At 34.2% G+C, this 20436-nt stretch overlaps 1 protein-coding gene and 1 long non-coding RNA gene across 2 annotated transcripts in view; one reads left to right on the top strand and one right to left on the bottom strand.

The window, feature by feature from the left end:
- The window catches only part of INTU (inturned planar cell polarity protein), a 52451-nt gene that overhangs the window by 7147 nt on the left and 24868 nt on the right, over positions 1-20436 (bottom strand). Inside the window, exons 6-13 of the mRNA XM_016148110.2 lie at positions 17872-17961; positions 15630-15707; positions 12566-12755; positions 9050-9103; positions 5309-5371; positions 3998-4219; positions 2934-3416; positions 1516-1613 (exon numbers count right to left, since the gene is read on the bottom strand). Of these exons, the coding sequence (XP_016003596.1) occupies positions 1516-1613; positions 2934-3416; positions 3998-4219; positions 5309-5371; positions 9050-9103; positions 12566-12755; positions 15630-15707; positions 17872-17961 (1278 nt within the window). The remainder of the gene's footprint in view (positions 1-1515; positions 1614-2933; positions 3417-3997; positions 4220-5308; positions 5372-9049; positions 9104-12565; positions 12756-15629; positions 15708-17871; positions 17962-20436) is intronic.
- On the top strand, positions 11364-18849 carry LOC107512504. The gene is made up of 3 exons (XR_001597308.2): positions 11364-11430; positions 15366-15454; positions 18619-18849. It is a non-coding gene; the product is annotated as an uncharacterized LOC107512504 (long non-coding RNA).

Here is a 20436-nt window from a genome sequence, read left to right as displayed (position 1 = left end):
AAAGTAAAAATATATATATTGCTTCATTTTGAATTGTGTAGACAGACTCCTAATAAGTTTTCATCTACAGTAAAATATCAGGAGTGTAATTAGGGGAGGGAAAGTAGGCCAGACTTTGAATTCTCTCATTTAATTCCCTCTTCCTCCTTAACTAAGTGCAGGCTAAGGTTATTATCAACTTTCTTATTGGAGGCAAGCATTACATGTTACACAAGGATAAACAAACACCAATTCATTTGCAGGTAACTTAATCGTCCCTTTGCTAAACAACTCAAATTGGATAACTCCCCCTTTTTCCATGTTGGTAATGAATAACTCAGCTCATGTCTGCCCCAGATATCTACAAGCCATGAACATGCTATCAGTCTCAGCCGGACCACATATAAAAACACCTTCCAACAAAGTAAACACATTTCAGTTGGTAGCATTAAGGTCTTTCATAATGATAGTCAAACTGATGATCCGCAAGAAAAAGAAACTTATCACCAACTGCAAAGCTGGGTTAATACTCTAGAATACCATGGCAATTACTAGTAGTATTCTATTTCTTATTATAGTCTTCCTTCTATGGTCTCTTAATACTTCCATTTCTCCATTCTTCTTCATCCTTTCTTTCTCTATATAGGTCTCAGGCCAGCAGATCCTATAAATACTGCTTATTTCTACCAGCAGTCAGCAGAGCTAGAGAACAATAACAGCAATAGTAATAATAATCATATACTTAATATCCTCTATGTGCCACGATAGGTACTTTTAAATATCTCAGTCTTAATTCTCATAATGACCCTGCAAGGTATTAAATATTATCAACTTCTTTTTTATCCATGAGGAAGTCAGTGTTAGAGGAATAAGTAACTTGCTTGAGGTCACACAGCTAAGTGGCAGAGCTTATCTGTCTGCAGCTTGCTGCACTGTGCTTTGCTTTTTCCTCTCTACTGCTGACTGCTTATTGCCAATCTTTAAATATATGGAGAGCAATTTCCCATCTACATCTCAGATACTCGAACTGCCCCATTCTAATTCTAGTATCTGTACTAAAAAATTCGTTCAGTTGATTTTTCCAGCCATAAGCACAGAGGAAAGAAAAAGGCATATTTCAGCTTTTAACCTTGATACTGCCTTGACTGTCTATGCTAGGCACTGAGAATAAGCACCCTGGGCTAAGGAGTATCTGGGAAACCCAACAAAGCATCCACCAGAATCTAAAAACAGTAAACTCTAATTTAAAAATTAGACTTACAAAAGGAAGGTTACTTGTGGAGGAGAGATAAAGGGGGGCTTTCACATTTTGAGATACTACTTTGTTTTTTATCTCATAATAGGAATATCTTTCCTATTACGTAATGAAAAACATTAGAGCAATAGCATTGATATTACCTTTAATATGAAATATATACCATAATTACAATTGTTGAATAAAATCTCTTTATGTTATGGACTTCTAATTTCTCATTGTAAAATTTCCTCGAAAGCAGAGTTTAAGTAAAAAAAGGATATCATAAGGAAGTTTCTTACTTCATTGTGTTATATATTTCTAGTTCTTTTTCTGAAAGGTCCTTTTTCAAGTTCCCCAAATGAAATGGATTTGGAAGAGCTGACTTCTTTTTAGTCGCCTGAAAAATAGAGTTAAGTAGATCAGTTTATATCTAAGAATGGAATCAAACAGAAGTAATATAAAAACTATCCTTCTAAGATAACTACTTATTTTCCAATGTTACCTTTAAATATTTTCGTTGCTCACTTGTGCCTCTTGACTTATCCTTTGTTAACAGAGACCCCAGAGCCATGTCATCGAAGGGCATGATAGATCTGAAAACCTCCAACCAGAGCCATTATGGAGCCATTACCAAATTTTGTCCCAATTTATATGTATATGTACTTGTCTTCCTGTCTAGACTGTACTCTTCAAAAGCAGGGGCTGCCTTTTCATCTCTGTATCTCACTTGTGTCGCATGGCCCTGGGCACATAATAGATATTCAATCAACATTTGTTGAATGGCTAAATCTTAGAAATTCACTTTCTCTTAGGAGCTCCTTAATTCTATCCAAATCATCCTAAACTATATTGCCTACCAATTTCACCAACTGGGATAATGAGTGTAATACTGCTGTTAGTATTTCCTAAATATATCCAATTAGGGCTCCAAGAACACTCTGTTGTTTGGAATTAGGAGATCAAATCTATGATTATTTATGCCATGACACTCAAATCTCATATTTCAGTCCTGCCCCTTCTCATGCTCCTCCATCTTCATGTTTTGCCTGGCATCATTTCCATCTACCTAAATGATAACTTTAAAAAATGTTTCAAAAGAGCAGCATCAAGAATAAGTAGACAACTTCCCAGAGCGATGACAACAGTGTGCTGTCATCATCTGATAATCATGTGTATATATTATGGTGTTTTTAGGAGGCGGGGACATAGAAAATGATAAATAAGCAATCTGAAACATGAAATTCTCTTTGCTTAATAGTCACATTTTGAATCCTTGAGTATGGAGACAGATCTTCACAGGTGCAGATAAAAAAACTATAAAAAAATAGAACATACACACTTTAAGTTTCTGATTCTTTCTGTTTCCGCTGAACATTTTATTGACTGTTTAGTCAGAATAGCCCCCTAAATTCCCCGCAGCTAGGCTGTTCCCTGTTAACCTTATGTATAGAGAAGGAAGAGATGAACAGGGAAGAGCAGGATTAAAGTTTCCCTACTTGTCAGGAGTGCCAAGCAGATGCCCTCAATGTTAAGTGGCTACTGTTCTATTACTTGATACTTCTTCTTTTTGGTTCAAAATCATTGGTTTTTGGACAGTGACCATAACTACCAGTTCAAATGAAGAATGATCTGCCATTAAAAATTCTTTGCAGTAATACAATAAAGACTGGAAAGACAGCTTAGCTCTCAGAACGTACACACTTGAATGAACACATACCTTAAGGAAGGCCTGACTTTCTTCTGAACCATTAGAACCCTGAGATTCTCTTTGCTTCCGTGTGACATCCGGTGTAGAATGGGGGCTTGGGCCAACACCTTCTCCAGCATCACAACCACTATCAGATCTTCCAGTACTTCGGGAAGGACTGGGTTTACGTGTCTTCAAGGAATAGTCACCAAAAAGAGTTCTTTTGCAGGTTGGAGAGGTTGCTACTTTGGAAGTACCCTGTAGCCTACTGAGGATAGGTGAGGTTGTCAGCCCATCTAATTTTTCATGTGATCCAGCAAGGAACCAGTCAGCACAAGACAAGCAGGGACTTGGAGAAGATGTTAGTTGTTCATTTATGTGGGAATCTACTCTTTCCAGCTGGTGAAGAGTTGTTTTGACCTGATCCACATATATACAGTCTGGTCCAGGATTTCCAATAGCTTTGGATGTGCAGCCTCCAGCTTCTAATAGTACACACAGCATATAATGCTTCTATAAGAAAACAGTTATTAATATAGATTTAGCTACATGAAGATATTTATATGCAATATGCATGCATAAATTGATGAATACTAAAGACATATGAGCATATGGCATAACCATGTGATATTTATTAAAAACTCCTGCCTCCACTTTACTGCTGAGTTATTCTCAATGCTTCCTGATCACCTTTGAAAACAAATCTCATATTGCCTTATCCCGATATACCAATCAGTCACTACATTTATTAGCACATGGAATTCAAAGAGCATCAATTATTGGAAGTCCTTTCACTTACAGTCACATATTTACTCTGATTCTGTATTCTTTGCATGTTTCCCTCTATTTTCCAAAACAAACCAGAGGATAAAACTACTGTAGAAATGGGAACAAAAGATCTTAAGAACCTGCTAAAATCGTATCCTTGTTTTCATTAATACTTCTGAGTGTTAAATCAGTGCAAAAGAAAAGGGGCCTATAACATTTTCTCGAATACTGGTATTTAACATACTTATAATTTTAAATTGTCATATTTGTGTATTTATTTAGATGGTAAATGGCAAAGAGAGAGAGAGAAGCCAGGGTATACTTACTAAGCCAACAATTAGCAAAAAATATCTCCCTTCAGGTTCCTGAAAGACTTCAGTGTTTGAGTATACAGAAGGTTGAAGGTGATATCGAGGAAACACTTCTCTCCATATTACCAACTGACCAATTCTTTGTTTTGCTGCTAGAGGCAGTAGGCAATAGTAACGACAGTATACAGCAATATCAATAAGATCATCCTTAGGCAAATGACTGCATATCAAATAACCCTTGAATTTAAACACAAAGAAAAAAAGTCAACATGATAACCAAGCACTAATCCCATAATCTGAGTTTTATAGGCTTAAAATATAAGAGTTTCAAATGGAATAAATGACAGTAAAAATAAATGCCTGTGGTCGACTAGAGATCAAATATTTATGATAACTTAAGTCTGTGTGTATGGAACTACTGATCCATACAGTGACATGAATGGATGTCAAATCCATTCTGCTAAGTCAAAACATCAAACCTCCAACATTACCTACTGCATGATTCAACTTGCATGGCATTCCAGAAAAGGTAAAACCATGGGGACAGAAAACAGATCAGTTTCAGGGCCTGGGGGTCGAGAGAGGAACTGACAATAAACAGGCACAGAAGAATGTAGATTATACCTTAATTTTTAAAAACTAAAGAAGACAGAATTAGGATATAAGTTTAGTCAAAACTGATTTCACAAAAAGTTTATAATCCTTATTTTTATTTTTTTAATGTAAAATTCACTGTGAATTGTTTTGCGAGTTTTGCGAGCAAGATCACCTCTGAGAAGTATAAGACTGCAAAAATCAGAAAAGAACTGAATTCTAAGGATGGAAAGCAGATAATCAGGAATTGAAGTGGGGAGAGACTTCACTATGTACCTTTCTGTACTGTTTGATTCCTTTTAGATATGTTTCAAATTGTTTTAAAATATTTTTGAAAAGTAAAATATTTAAATTTATTTGATGTTTAGCTTTACATGGAATTTAACTACTTAATGTTAAAAGATTAAAAAGATGCAGGGTTATGTCTGAAGCACACTGCTGCAAAAGGAAATCAAAGAAGTACTGCTTTCCTGTCTCACTTGGTTCCTTGAGTATAGTTTACCTTTAATACATTTATAAATGCTTTAGAATGTAATGAAACCAAAAATGTATTTATTGCATTTGTCAATATGTAGGTACAAATCTTGCGTTAAGATCTTAATTTCAGAGAACCTACCTACATTCAGAGAAAAAGAGATGTAGTTTTCATGTTTGTAAAAGTTAGAGGAAATTTACTTTAGGTCAGTTCATATGAGAGTTGTACATTTATAAAAGCCTCAACCTTCAACTTACCTTGTAAAATAGAGATGATCCTAAAATCGTATACAGCCGTCTCATGTCATAGTAATCCTCGGACTAGGGGAGAAAAATACAATGGATTTAAAAATCCTAGTTAAGCTGCAACAAGAGTTAAAATGGCAATTATATTCTTCAGCACATGAACTTTTCATAACGCCTTTGTTAGAAATCAATATATGAGGATATTAGGATGAAAGATAAGGTGCATATATATTTGACTAAGAACAGTCTCATTTTTGATTCTTATAAGAAACTTGATTAGTGACATCTGAGAATATAAGATGTTACACCAAGAAAGAGTAAAACAAATCTCTCCAAGCTTCAGCACTATACATCATCTAATCCAATTTGAAAGTACAAATTGGTACAATCTATTTGGGGACCAATGAGTAGTATGTAAAAAATTTTTTTAAATATATTTACTCTTCGAGTAAATCTAGAAATCTTCAGAAATAAGAGAACAATTTTTTGTATAAAAAGTTTATAGAATTATTTGTAATATGCAAAAATGGAGATAAAGTGAAGTTCATCAACAGAGAATGGTTAATAAAATTAGAATATCATATTTGTGTTAAAAAGTAAGGTTGATCTATATGAGCAGGCACAAACGGTTTTAGGTTATACTGTTCAGCAAAGAATGCAAGCTGCAGAACAAAATATCACTATGATCTAGTTTTTGTTAAAAATAGCACCCCAATGATATACATGTATGTATACATACATGGAAGTTGGTTTGTATGTGGGTACATACGTGTATAGAAAAGGTCTGGAAGTATACGTTCCAAACTATGGGAACAGTTAACAACTAGGCATGGAACTGGGGAGAGGGATGAGGAGGGAAGACATTTGTTTCCAATAATCATGCCTGCATGATTATTATGCCTGCATTACTTTTATAATTAAAAAACAATGAAACCTAAAGAAAACTAAAAACTGGAAATAATCTAAGTATCCTTCAATTGGGGAATGCATAAACACTGTGATACAGTGGAATACTCCTCAGTAATAAAAAGGACCGAACTACTGATGCATTCAGTGACATGAATGGATGTCAAATCCATTCTGCTAAGTCAAAACATCAAACCTCCAACATTACCTACTGCATGATTCAACTTGCATGGCATTCCAGAAAAGGTAAAACCATGGGGACAGAAAACAGATCAGTTTCAGGGCCTGGGGGTCGAGAGAGGAACTGACAATAAACAGGCACAGAAGAATGTAGATTATACCTTAATTTTTAAAAACTAAAGAAGAGAAAATTAGGATATAAGATTAAGTCAAATCTGATTTCACAAAAAGTTTATAATCCTTATTTTTATTTTTTTAATGTAAAATTCACTGTGAATTGTTTTGCGAGTTTTGAGAAATGTGTACAGCTATGTAAGTGCCACCAAAATCAAGAGATAGGACAGTTCCATCAACACCACAACCAAGTTTTTTGCTGGGTAGTATTCTATTGCATGAATATACCATAATTAGTTATCTATTCACCTGTTGATGGACACTTATTTGGATTGGTTGGTTATTACAAATAAAACTGCTATGAACATTTGTGTAAAGGTCTGTGTATTAATATAAGCTTTCATTTCTCTTGAGTAAATAGATAGGAATAGAATGTCTAAATCATATGGTCAGTGTATGTTTAGGTTATTAAGAAACTGTCAAACTGCTTTGCAAAGTAATTGTACTACTTTATATTCTCAATTGATCTTTTTCTTTCTCTTTTATGGATTGTGCCTTCCTTGGTGTTGTATCCAAGTAAACCCAATAGAGCCTTTACCAACCACAGAAAATATTGCTAGTTCCACTGCTCATTAAAATGATGTTCTATAAAAGCAAGAATTAGAGTTTTAATTAACCTATCAGATATAAGTTCCTAAAACCTATATACTTTATAATGATGAGTATCTAAACATTCTCCATCGGTGAAAATATTTATGACCAGTGAAAAGTTCACCATACTTAAATTTCAGATATTTTTATAAACACCCTACCATTTGCTCAGGATCTTAGTTAAAACTTAGCTGCCCCTTCAAGCTAACATCCTTCCCCCACTTTCACCAGCAGTCTTAGAATGATCTAGCCCTCGGGGCTTCTACTTTCTAATTTACCATTTACTTTTTAAAGAACTTGTATTACTGGAAATTTTAGCATATGCAAAAATAGAATAGTATAATTAGCTCCTACGTTCCCATCATCATCCACTTCAGCTATGACCAATAGCTAATCTCGTTTCATCTATACTCTACTCCTCTCTCTCTCTCTGCTGAATTGTTTCAGAATCAATTCCAGATCTTATATCATTTCATCCATAAATACTGAATGTATCTCTAAAACAGGACTTAATACCAATACTATATCTAAAGAATTATTCTCACCTAATAACCAGTTATTAGTGTTTACATTTACTTGATTGCCTCATAGATTTTTTTTTATATATAATTTTGTTTGAAACAGGAGCCAAGTAGGGTCTATACACTGAAATTGGGTGATATGTTTCTTAAGTCTCTTATAACTGATAGGTTCTCTCTAAATTTCTTCCCATCCCCCTTCTAATTTATTTGTTGAAACTGTCCTATTGTGTTTCACATTCAGGATTGTGCTGATTGCAGTCCCTCACCCCCAATGGGATCATCAAACATGTCCCTTTCCCCCTGGTATTTCCTGCAAACTGGTAGTTACATCTTGAGGCCTGTTCAAATATATTTCATAGGTGCTGTGTGTATTTCCAGTAGGAGTCACATACTTTCTGTTTTGTGTGTGTGTGTGTGTGTGTGTGTGTGTGTGTGATATTAACAACTACTAATGATCATTGCTTAGACCCATTAATTCATTACGGGGATTGCAAAATGGTGATATTCCAATTCCGTAATTCTTTCTTGATACATCAGGTAGACCACTTTCATAAAGAGAACGCCTTCTCATCTCTGATAACCTTGAGGTATGGTTCAGATAGGGAAGGCAGATGAATGTGTGATGCTTCCTCCTTAGTTACCAGGTTTCACAGTAACAAGTTCAGTAGCATCTTCCCAAGTTGATGGAGAAATTTTTTTCTTTGGTATCATTATAAACTCATGGACTTATACATATCTGATATATTTCAATCTCTTGCAGTTATTATCCTTATAGATGCTCAACTGGGAGACTCTTCAAGTTATCTCCTGGTTACTTGAACCCTATATTAATCAGAGTAATTTTTGAACACTTCCTGGGTTTCTGATATAACGAGATGTTGCCAGGCTTATCTTGCATGTTTTCAGGCCCAAATCTGGAATCAGTCATTACTCTTGGGAATTTGTATTATTTATATACCATGACCTGGGCACTAGTGGTGCTTGTCACTACTGGGGATGGTCACTATTTCTGAGCCTTTCACTGGACAGAGCTAGGAAACATATTTTTTAAAAAAATGAAAAACCATACTGATACTTCCCATTTAATTTCAGATCTACAGAGTGTTTTTTTACTTAATTTCAACAATATTACATGAATGTCCTTTCTCTCAAAGCCCAGTCCTTAATGATAGTAATGTAATTAATCATTACATACACATTATGTAACATTTTTAACTGAGTAGAAAATCTTAAGCACAATAGATTTTGTCCTTGTCAAAACAGAGACCTAATGTTATGTGTTTCAAGATTCTCACATGCCCAGTTGGAAAATATTTGGAATAATGACTGATTTATGAGAAATCAACATTGATTCTTTCCTAAAATTTACTGCTTCTCTTACCAGTTCTGCAAAATCTGCAGCCTCCAAGTCACTCAATGCCATGTCTAATTCAATCTATGTGGGAGAAAAAAGTAACAAACATTTAACTCTTTATTAGTCTTTAATAATGCCCATAGCAAAGTATTTCATAATTATTGAAAGAATTGAGTATTTTTCTTTGTGCTATTTAAGAAATGTCCCAAAATGGAACATCTGTTTTTAACCTCTGCAGTTGCAAAAAAATTAATTTATTTAACATATAGGCATTTTTCAATTAACTCTCAAATATTGCAAAAATGGACTTCACTATTTCATGCAAAATGATGGGATTTAAAAACTGCTTTCAGTTTAAGTTAGAAAAATTTTAACGTATTAAAATTCTTAAAGGAAAAAAAATCAATTTTGATGTAGCCAATCTACTTTGAGTTATTTCTGTTTCCTGTACATTTCTCAACAGATGAATTCTTGGAAAATACCAGCATTTTCCCCTCTCTTCTATGTTTTGTATAAAAGGACTGTTACTCTTTATTCATGGATTAAAACATGAAGGCAAGTGTTCCCCTGGAATCTGGCACAGTTTAACTACCCTACAGAGTTACAGTTATTAGAAAAATCTTTTACTTAGGATTTAGCTGTTGTTCCTATGGAAATTGCTTGAACTCCTTCATACATTTTTTTTTCCTCTCTAAAACATTCATAATTTAAAAACAATAAATTTAATCTGCAGTTTAATCTATAATGCATATACATAAACTGAAAACTACTGGCATATGCAGTATTTCTGATTTTTTTTTTTTTTTTAACTGCAAGGCACTCTCTGACTCTCTGCAGGATTTTCACAAACTGTGTCTTACTGAGATGACAAAAGCTTTGGAAACATTAGTCATGCCTTTCAATGCTTTTCACACAGTATGACTTATTCCTCATTTGTGACCTACATTTTTCTGCATCTAGCAAACAGTTCATGTTCTCTCTCTCTCTCTCAGTCTCTCTCTCTCTCTCTCTCTTTTTTTTTTTTTTTTTTTTTTTTTGCATCTCTTGTGGAAAACTACAGGACAAAAAGAAAATTACCCACTTGTGATTTTTGATTTCAGAAATGTTACTCTTTAATGGGTTGCTATTCCTGCTACAGAACTCTATCAGCTAATGTACAAGATTACTATAATGTTTCTTCATATTCCTTAAGAGAAAAGGTAAAGTATCTTTTCTCTTAATTATTCCAGTGTGCCTTAGGAAAAATGATTTTTTTTAAAGAACATCTGACAAACAAATGCTTAAACATCTGGAAACGAAAACTAAAGTAAGATCTCATATACTAAACTCAGAACAAGTTCCCCCCCCCCCAAATTGAAAATAACTCTCTTCACCTAAAATTTATCAAGCACAAGTAACTTCACACATATGTTTTTAACTAGCATTCTTAGGTATAAAATTCCTTATTTTCCATTTGAAGATAGTCAATAAACCTTACTATTTTTTAACACAGTAAGCAATCTCAAAGAGAAAAAGAAAGTGTATAAGTTCTTTGAGTTTTCTGATAAAACAAAAACAAAAATCTTGAGGGTTATGCATTTTTTAAATTTTGCATTTATCAGAGACTTTTAGATCACTTTGTAGAAGGTATCTATCTCCTTTCCAGAAATAACTGTTCTTAATTTTTCTAACCAGACTACAAAACATAGAAAACGTCTGTAAGCTATAACCTCATTATTTCCTGTGCATTAATTCCACCTATCCAATTGGACTGTGAGCATCCAGAGGAGACTTCTCTGGATTTTCCAAAGCATAACACAGATCTGAGTATCTAGCACAATGAAGACTGACTGATCTCCATTCAGTAGTGTTAGACTTAAGGGTCAAAGCAAAAAAACTTTGGTAAGATAACCAATTGGTACGTTTTGAGGCAACAAATTAAAAAATGTACACAAGGATTCACAAAGTAATGTCTCAGTTTGATATTCTTTGGGATAAAGCATAATACGCTTTTAACCAAATGTTATGCCAAATTAAGAAAAAAAATGCCATTGAAAAAGAAATAATATGAGGTAGCCTTCATGTGGAATTCAGAAGACCAAATTAGGCTGCATTTTAAAATATCACAAACTTCTTAGGGGGAAGATAATATTTAATATATCCAAAGTATAAAGATATCGCCCCTTAAAATCACATGAAACACCTCCACTCTCATGGAAAGGAGAGACTATGTATTTTGTGCTAAGAGATGTCTTTAATAAGGAGGTTCTGAGACAGGGGAAAGAACATGGGCACTATAAGACCAGACTAGCAAGGCTTCACGGGATGGCACCTTCTGACACAAAATTGGCTTGGTGTCTTTCAGAAGTAAAAAGATACCAAAGTGGGCATGAGACACACTTTGGAGCCAGAGTCTTTCTATCTTAAAGGTAAAGTTATCTATTTATTTTGTCTATATTGAATACTTGATTTTTTTTTTTTATGAAAACACTGGTAAAGGTAGAATTACATATCTCATACTTTTTAGTTTTTACATAATTTAAGAAAATGATAATCACTGGCATGTTGTATCGAAAGTTGCAGCAGTGGGCAGTTGACAAAGGCAAGGACAAATTAAAAATACCAGAAGGTAGTTTCCTCTAAACATGCTTTAACCCCTCAATTAAAAACTATATAATAAACTCTCACCACTGTAACTATGAACACAATGTGCCGTGCTCAATTCTAAGCTCTTTACCTGGAACAATAACTAACTCCTCTATGAGGTAGGTACTATCATTGTCCCCATTTTACAGATGAGGAAACTAAGCAGAACTGATAAAACAGTTTAAATGATTATTAAACTTTCACAAAAGCATTTATTTGATCATACATTAATAATTTAATGAAGAGTAGAACCCTGAAGTGGGTTTCTTCATGAGCAAGGAACTAGCTATGGCATAGTGCCTCATTTAATACTAATCCAAATGCTGTTGCTAGATTGTTGGTGATGAAATGTCTGAAATGATCTTTTTAATCATTTAACAGTAAAGTTATTCTGAGTCTATAGATATGACTAAAATCACATTGATGACCATCATCTATCTTAGTCTCAGTAAGCTATATTTAGGGGACAAGGCAAAGGCTAATTACATATGTTCATGTACAAAAAGATTTTGCTATTAGCGGAGATATGTACTATATGTACTTTAGCTAAGAATATTGTTGGTTAGCCAATGATTTCGTCTACCTTTAATTTATATAGAAACATAATCCTAATTCAAGGACGTTGAATTATAAAATCAAAATCACGAAATTCCAAAGTAAGATACAGTAATTATAATGCCTGAAAAGTATTCCAAGTTTGGACAAAGCTTAAATGTTAGTATTAGGTAAAAAAGCTAATTTCTATTTAGAAAGAAAAATTTGTCTAAATTCATTGGGCCGGCCCCCTACCTCATCAACCAATTATCTCTTTAACTCTTAGCCTCAATCCAGAAAATAATAAAAAGCTTAAGAAAAAAGAGAAGATAAAGAATTACAAAGCAACTGGTTCTGATCCCTATTTATGAGATCTAAGATTACCTTGATTTCCTGTGGAAGTGTGAGCCACCGAACTCCAGGGAGATTATCCAAAAGTACTGCACTAGAGGTCTCATACTGCTGTGCGTTGGGGCTGGCACTGCAATGCAGTTTGGCCGGTTGGAGTGCTCTTTGAAAGAACAAGTCGAAAAAGTGATCCAAATGAGACACATTCTCAACGTGGCAAAAGGCACTGGGGAAATAAGAGCTTTAAGTTAGGACAACATATGGAAATGGTGGCCATCTTTCATATGTTCCTAAGGGGGCTAGATCCTCTCCCTCAGTAAGAATTACTGCTGTAATGTTACGGAGTGTGTTGAGAAATTCACGCTGTCAGTATTGTTTACCCTCAAACCTACTCTCAAATGCCCTGAGTAGATGGCACTATGGAAGAACCATAGGGCTAATACAAGTGGTGAATCTACAACAGAATGGGCCGAAGTGCCCTCTTTGTAAAAAACAAAAGTTGCTCTTACCTCTGACTAGCACGAAACATTTTATAACTTCCAGTATCTTTCCGACAATATGGGACAATAAAGAGATTTTGAGCTTTGTAATGAAACAGATCTGGCTTTGAATCTTATCACTGTTCTTACTTGGTAGATATCTCAAGAAAATCATTTTAACCTTTCCCTGAACTTTTGTTTCCAATTCTGTAAGACTGGGAATAATATTATCTAACTCACGAGCAAAGTCTCTAGTACATATTATTATGCTTATTACTTACTGGTAAGCAGTAAGCACATAAATTAGCCCAAGTTATTTCTTCCCCTTTTACTAATGAAGGCATAACTATTAAAAAACTTAAAAAAAAAAACCAAGGTGGAGAAAGAGAAACTAAACACTTTGTTTTGGCCATGTAAAAGTAATCCAGCATTGTCTACAACCATTTGTTGGAATAGCCCACTGGATAGCACAATAACTGGAATATATACTGCTAACATGTCAGATTAATATTCACTGATTCATTCAACAATTTACTTGAGTGCCTACTATGTTCCAGGCACTGTTCTCATTGCTGGAGAAATAGCAGTAAAAATATCAAGACAAAAGACAAGTCTCTGCCCCTGTGGAGCTCATATTCTAGTGGAGAAAGACAACATATGAACAAACCATAAACACATGTTCTTGTATAAAGGACTATGCCGAAAACAATACTATGTGCATGGATAATGTGACTGGTTGGCTATTTTAGATCAAATGGCTGGGAAAGCATCTCTCAGAATGGGGCATTTAAGCTGAGATCTCAACAGTCAAGAAAGTCCAGTGATAGGAAAGAGTGCACAAGCTGTAGGGTGGGAACAATCTGGGCCAAGGCTCCTGCTGAACACTGCAGAGGGGTCAATGTGGTTTGAGGTCTGAAATCAGAAATGTAGGTAAGAACCAGATCACATAGAAAGATCACTCTAACCATGTTTGGAAATTAAAGTGGCGAGAATGCAGGCAAGGAAACCAGTTAGGAGGTTACAGTAGTAGTGAGAGAGAGCAGTGGCTAGTAGGGTAATACTGAAGCTGGAGAGAAATGGATGGGTTTGAGATTTGGATAAGACACGCAGATGGCCTGGCAAGGAATGGTGAATGAAACTGTCATAACTGTAATACGATCACACTAAACTGTGATGAATAACCCATTTTCAGTGGCTCAGTGGGCCTTTAATAGCTTTCATAATCAGAAAACTTGTTACAAATTATTGCAAAATTATTGCAAAATACTTATTAATATCTTAAAGCCATATTACTTCTTGGTTTTAAGAACTCAATGGATCTTCACATTTATTGCTTAGTCTGTCTTTCAAATTCTTAAACGAGAAATGAAATTTGCTGCCAACTTGGAGATACGTCCAAATCAATGGAACCTAAATTTCAAGATAAAAATTAGAGAAATGAAGAGTCTCTCTGTCCCCAACCTACACCACTGGAATATGCAGACTAGTTGCAATTGACTGTCTTCATGTACAGAATTCGTTGCAGGAATGAATTCTTTTATTATCTCCGGTTTTATGAAAACAAAATTTCGTTTAGGACAAAACATAGCAAGGAGGTTGTTTATAACCACATACTTACTCTTCATTGGTTAAAAGTTTCCTTATTAGTAAAAGGTAAAAGCACTGTTCATGGCTGCCCAGCCTTTTTGTAGTTCACACATTTGGAAAATGCTAATAAGTAATTAATTGGGTTTGAGAAGAATGTGTCTCCTAAGTAACTCTTGGGGGCGACTACTGCAAACTAGATAGTTTTCCCAGATGGCACAATCACAGAACATTCCTTACGTCTGCTTTGAGAACAGGGACAACAAAAATCCACATTGATAAATAGACAGCTGATGCTACTGTGGTTTAGAAAAATGGATAAACTGTCTTTGGATTTATATATTGTTATATGCTTAAGACTTTGAAAGCAAAAGCATCATTTTACCTCTCTGAAGTACTGGGACATAATTTTACAAATTCAGATGTTGAACAGTTACCTCAAATTTTCTCCATCAGTTCACATTATATTGTAAGGTTAAAGAAGAAACAGAAAAGTACGTATAATATGAGCCTGTATGTATAAAAAAGTATGCATAACACATTATATGAAAATATATTGCAGGATACACATGAAACTAGTCAATACTTTCACTACTGTTTCTTAGTTAAGATTGCATACATTTTTTTCACTAAAATTTTCTTTAGAAGGAAGTATCACATTTTAGTATAGTGAATTTGATAATCATCTTATAATCAGAGAAAAACACATTTATACTCTTCTCTCTTTTCTGTATATTATTTTTAAAAAAATGCTCTTACCTTTGCCCCTACAGAAATATATCCTATCAGAATATAACTGTGGTTACTTCGCTATCTCCCTAAAGTGATATATGAGGAAAAAAAGAAAAAAGCAAGAGATCAAGTAAGTGAAAAACTGTCTAGAGCTTTAAAATAAAGTCCAGTAACAAAAGATGAGAAAATAGAAATGAAGAAACAAACAAACAACTAACTTGCCAACCAAGGAACAGTATTAAGTGCAAAAGGTAATTTAGAATCATATACTTAAAACTGGAGATTTAATTCAAAGAAGTACTTACCTATCTAAAGAACTATACATAAATTTTAAGGTTTGGGCAACATCTTCTATCATATGCCTTAGCTGAGGAAGAGGAACTCTAAGAAAGGCAAAAACAAATTTGTTTATTTAGAACATAGTCAGATCATACATATTTAAAAGAAGCAGAACATCTTGACAGCCCCCACTCAGTTTCTTAGCTGGGCTCTCCTCTCCCCTCTCTACCTGCCTATGCTGCACCTTTATCTCCTCAATTGTATTTTCTGTTTCTTATCTTTTGCCTTTTGGGCTACTAAAAAAGTCAAGACAAAAGTTTTGCCCTGCCACTGCATCCTAAAGTATCTTACTGTGGATACTGTACAATTCTCATAAACCCACACAAAACAAAATGAGGGGTTTTGGAACCGATCTTCCACAGATAGCAAAGGACGGCTATAATCCCTTTTTAAGGGGGAAAAAAAAGTATCAGCTAATGCTTGCTGAAGAGAGCCATCATCTAGTTAGTATATGTCACAGCACCATTCTTCATGTTAAAAATTTTGAACCCCACACTTAGGATATATCCTATCTGTGTTAAAAATTAAAGTTACCTTCAAAACAATCGTTTTGATATTTTTCACTGTAGTCTCCTTTGAGTTCATGTTTGATACTCTTCAAGAGGTGGAGCTTAGTTCCATCCCCTTGACTGTGGGATGGACTTGGTAACACAGTCTAACAAATGTACATGGTAGAAATGACAGTGTATCTGTTTTAAGAGTAAGTCATAAAAGGCCTTTCTGCTTTGGGGTAAGCCTATTGATATGTTGTGAGGACACTCCAGCAGATCTATGGAGAAGTCCATGTGGCAAGAGAATGATGCATCCTCACAATGGCTGTCTGTAAGCCATCTTCAGACTGTATTCCTAGCCAACAACATTCTGACTGCAGCCTTGGGGAGCCTGAGCTAGCACCAGCCAGCTAAATTGCTCATGGCTTCCTGACCGACAGGTGTTTACCTGAGACAATAAATCTTTACTGTTTTAAGTCCCTAAGTTGCAGAGTAATTTGTTAAGCAGGAACAGTAACTAATACATTTATATAATAAAGTAAACCTAGTTAACAAAGTCATTAGTAATAGGAAATAGTCATATTCGTGTTTAGATTGGCTGGATAATGCATGTTTGGGGTCTACCTTTCTCTTCCTTGGAAAGCTTAAGGCAATACCAAAAGAAAATCTGTCCTAACTAGTGTTCTCGAAAGTAGTTATCAGTCACATACTATAGTACTTATTTTGATGTTTGATAACTATTTAGTAGACAATGTCTGATGGTTCAACGGACCAGAAAGGAAAACTAAATTACTTTTTAAAATTGCAAGAGTCGAAATTACAAGTTTTAAAAATCATTTACCAGGGACATAAGACTAGTCTATCAGTAGTTAAATCCATCTTCTTGGGGCTGTCCTCTAGATTTCTACCCTTTTCTGCCTCTCACTCCTCACCCCTAGCCTTTCATTTTCTACAACATTAGGGAAGAAATGAAGTACAAAGAATTCAGACAGACTCTCCTTAAATTTCCGGTTCTGCCTCATGCTGATTACATGACCCTCGGCAAGTTACATAACTTCCTCTTGGTTTTACTTTCCTCGTTTATAAAATGGGACCAGTAATCATTAAGTCCATTTGCAGCCAATTTTGAAAATTGGATTAACAAATGTACAGTACCTAATTCAGTCCCTGGGTTCACAGTCAGCTCATTATCAATGTCAACTCTGCTCTTACCTCCTACTATTAAAATTAGATAATTTCAAAATACTTGCAAACAAGTTAAGAAGGAGACCATGATACTAAAAAGAGGTACCATTAAAGAAGTCTCTTTAGAATTAAGCACTCAAAGGTGCTCAACATCAGAGCAAAACACCCTTAATTTCTGAAAATTTCCAACGGTAAAAAACTATAAACATGCGAAATCCAAATCATGATACTATCAAAAGTTTAAGCAGAGAACAAGCTCATCTCTCAGTCACTTCTGAACTGGCCATATCCCAGAGGAACGTGGTTGACAGTTCCCACCCTACCTAATTGGTCCAGTGGGGCCTTCCTGGCCTCTTTATCCACTGTTCATACTAAATGAACACACGTAGCCATCATACTAGTGTAGCAGGCCATTAAGTTGTAAAACTGCTTAAGGAGTTTACATTTTGACAAAAAAGGTCATAATTTTAATGAAACAGGCTTTGTTAGTATTTGAGAAATAATTTTAAGGTAAACAAAAATCTTAACTTACTCTTCAGCAGGTAGGCCAATTAATAACAATTTGTCAGATTCTTTCCAATAAGCCACATGAATTTGTTTTCCATTTAAAAGAAGGGATGAGCTAAGAAAAAATAAAGTTAAAATAAAGTTAGAATATCTTTAAATGTCATAAAATTATAAAGTCATTCATAAAAGATTACATATGGTATGATTTAAGAACTGCATGCTTAATAAGCAAATTTCTTGGCAAATACCTAACCGCCACACAGAGAAGACAAGGAATTGTATGACAACAAAAATATATTCCAAAACATTCAAAATGCACACGTGTGCACACATGCACACATACACCCACATACCCACACACACACAAACACACCCCACCCCACCTCCCAGGTCAAACAAAGGTAGACCCCTTACAGCAAAATAAATAATAATAATAAAGAGAAACTCTTTTGCTAACACTCACTATATATTTTTTTTCCTAAAGAAAACTCCCATCTGAATGTGTTAATTTAACAAATATTTTCTGATTGCTTATATATGAACATCATTTACTAAAAGAGATTACAAAAAAATGAAGATATGGTCCCAGCTCAAAAGACAATTTAATGTGGGATGCAACTATATAAACAAGTAACCAAAATATAACTCAGATCTAAATGTGTTCTCAAGGAAATTTTTGGAGCGATGGATATATTTGTTGTGGTAATGGTTTCAGCAACTATGCATACCTATGTCAAAACTGATCAAATTGTACATTTTTACATATGTATAGGTTATTATACTTAAGTGAAGTTGGGAAACAAATGTGTTCTAAAGAGATACGGGCACAAACTCTGGAAGCAGAGGACATAATGATTCCTTCTTGTTTAGAGGTAGGTGGTGGGAAAAAAATAAAATTATATTTAGTGTTTTTTTTTTCTTTAAATGAAAATACATCAATCTTTATCTGTTGAGTCTTTAGGATATAGTGTACCTTCTATCTTGCAGTAGATAAGAATTTGGGGTTTTAAATATAAATTGCTAAGTAGATTTTTTTTCATAAAGGAGATTACTTTTGGCTTATTTAAAAATGCATATACTTTTAGATAGATATTAAATTCTTTTATATTAAGACATTAATATCATTATAGTTTTAAAATAGGGTATGTAACAAAAGATATGCACATTGCTAAGGAATCTCTGAAATAATCATTATTTTCATATTTGTTTCACAAAAAAGTTTTTCTACCTATATTTAAAAGCAAACCCATATAGACAAGTTGAAGTCAAATTTGCTTTCTAATAAGATTAAAAAGGAGGCCTGCTGCACCTTGAAAGCATTATGCCGTGAGAAAGTCACGAATAGGCACATATTATGATCCCATTCATAGGAAATGTCCAGAATAGGGAAACCTACAGAGACAGAAGATAAAGTAGTGGTTGTTTAGGTCTTGGGGTGGGGTAGGTGGGGTGACAGCTAGAGGGTGCAGGGTTTCTTTTCGAGGTGATCAAATGTTCTAAAATTGACTGGTGGTGGTTGCACATATCTGCAAATATACAAAAACCACTGAATTGTATGATGTATAAACTATATCTCAATAAGGCTATTTTAAAAAATAAAAGGAGGCTTACAGCATGCTTTTATGAATGCAAAGGTATACAAAATATATACACTAAATGGAGCCTCAGTTACTAGTAGCATGAAAATAAATGCATATTTTCTATATACACTATATTAAAAGTACTAGAATTAAACCTGATTTTTATTTAGAAAAACAAGGAAATTTTTCTTCCTGTCGTTTTGCAGCTTCTACTTCTTTTAAAACCATAGTAGTGTCATTTTACCAGATGATGGGAAAGGAAAAGTTAAAAGCTAGATAATAAATCCAACTTGACATTTTATCAACGTTATGGGGCTCTTAAAATTTGAGATAAACTTTTTTATATCAAAAATTGTTGAAATATTAAGGAAGAAAATGAGTTATAATCCATAGATTTATTTCATGGGAAAACAGAAAACAAAAACAAAACTTAAAAGCTTTGAGCCCCCTCTTCCTGTAAGTTAACTACAGCATTTCAAGGTCAGAGCTGGATAAGTAAATGTGGAATGGGATATTCTACTGTATAATTGACTATATGGTTTATTTTATTTTTCAAAAAAGTTATTTGATATCAGTCTTGTTTATCTATCACTGAATAAATGTACACAGATGTTACTGCATTCTGAATACAACTCCTAAAGTATATCCTAGATTTTTCTATCACTATTGTAACAATAGAACATGTTTAAACTATATGAAAAAAATAAACATTCAGTCATTCTTACCAACCACAAAAGTATTGCTTAGTATGTTAAAAACCAAGATAAAAACATGAAAAAGCCAGGACTCATCATACTGCCATGCATAAGAGATATCACTCTCGTGAATATATCCTAAAGTATAGGTCACTGTCCAACGTTGTGATTTAAAGGGTCCAAAACACTGAGATCTACATCTATCTGTATTGAAAACCTACACTTTAAATAGATGACTGACAGAAATAACTTATGTGAGAAACAAAATATCTGCAGATATTATATTTGCTATATATGTAGATTTTATATTATAGA

Source organism: Rousettus aegyptiacus, unplaced genomic scaffold (genome assembly GCF_014176215.1).
Source record: "Rousettus aegyptiacus isolate mRouAeg1 unplaced genomic scaffold, mRouAeg1.p scaffold_m13_p_16, whole genome shotgun sequence".
Classification (NCBI taxonomy): domain Eukaryota; kingdom Metazoa; phylum Chordata; class Mammalia; order Chiroptera; family Pteropodidae; genus Rousettus; species Rousettus aegyptiacus.
This window is presented reverse-complemented; position numbering and strand designations above follow the sequence as displayed.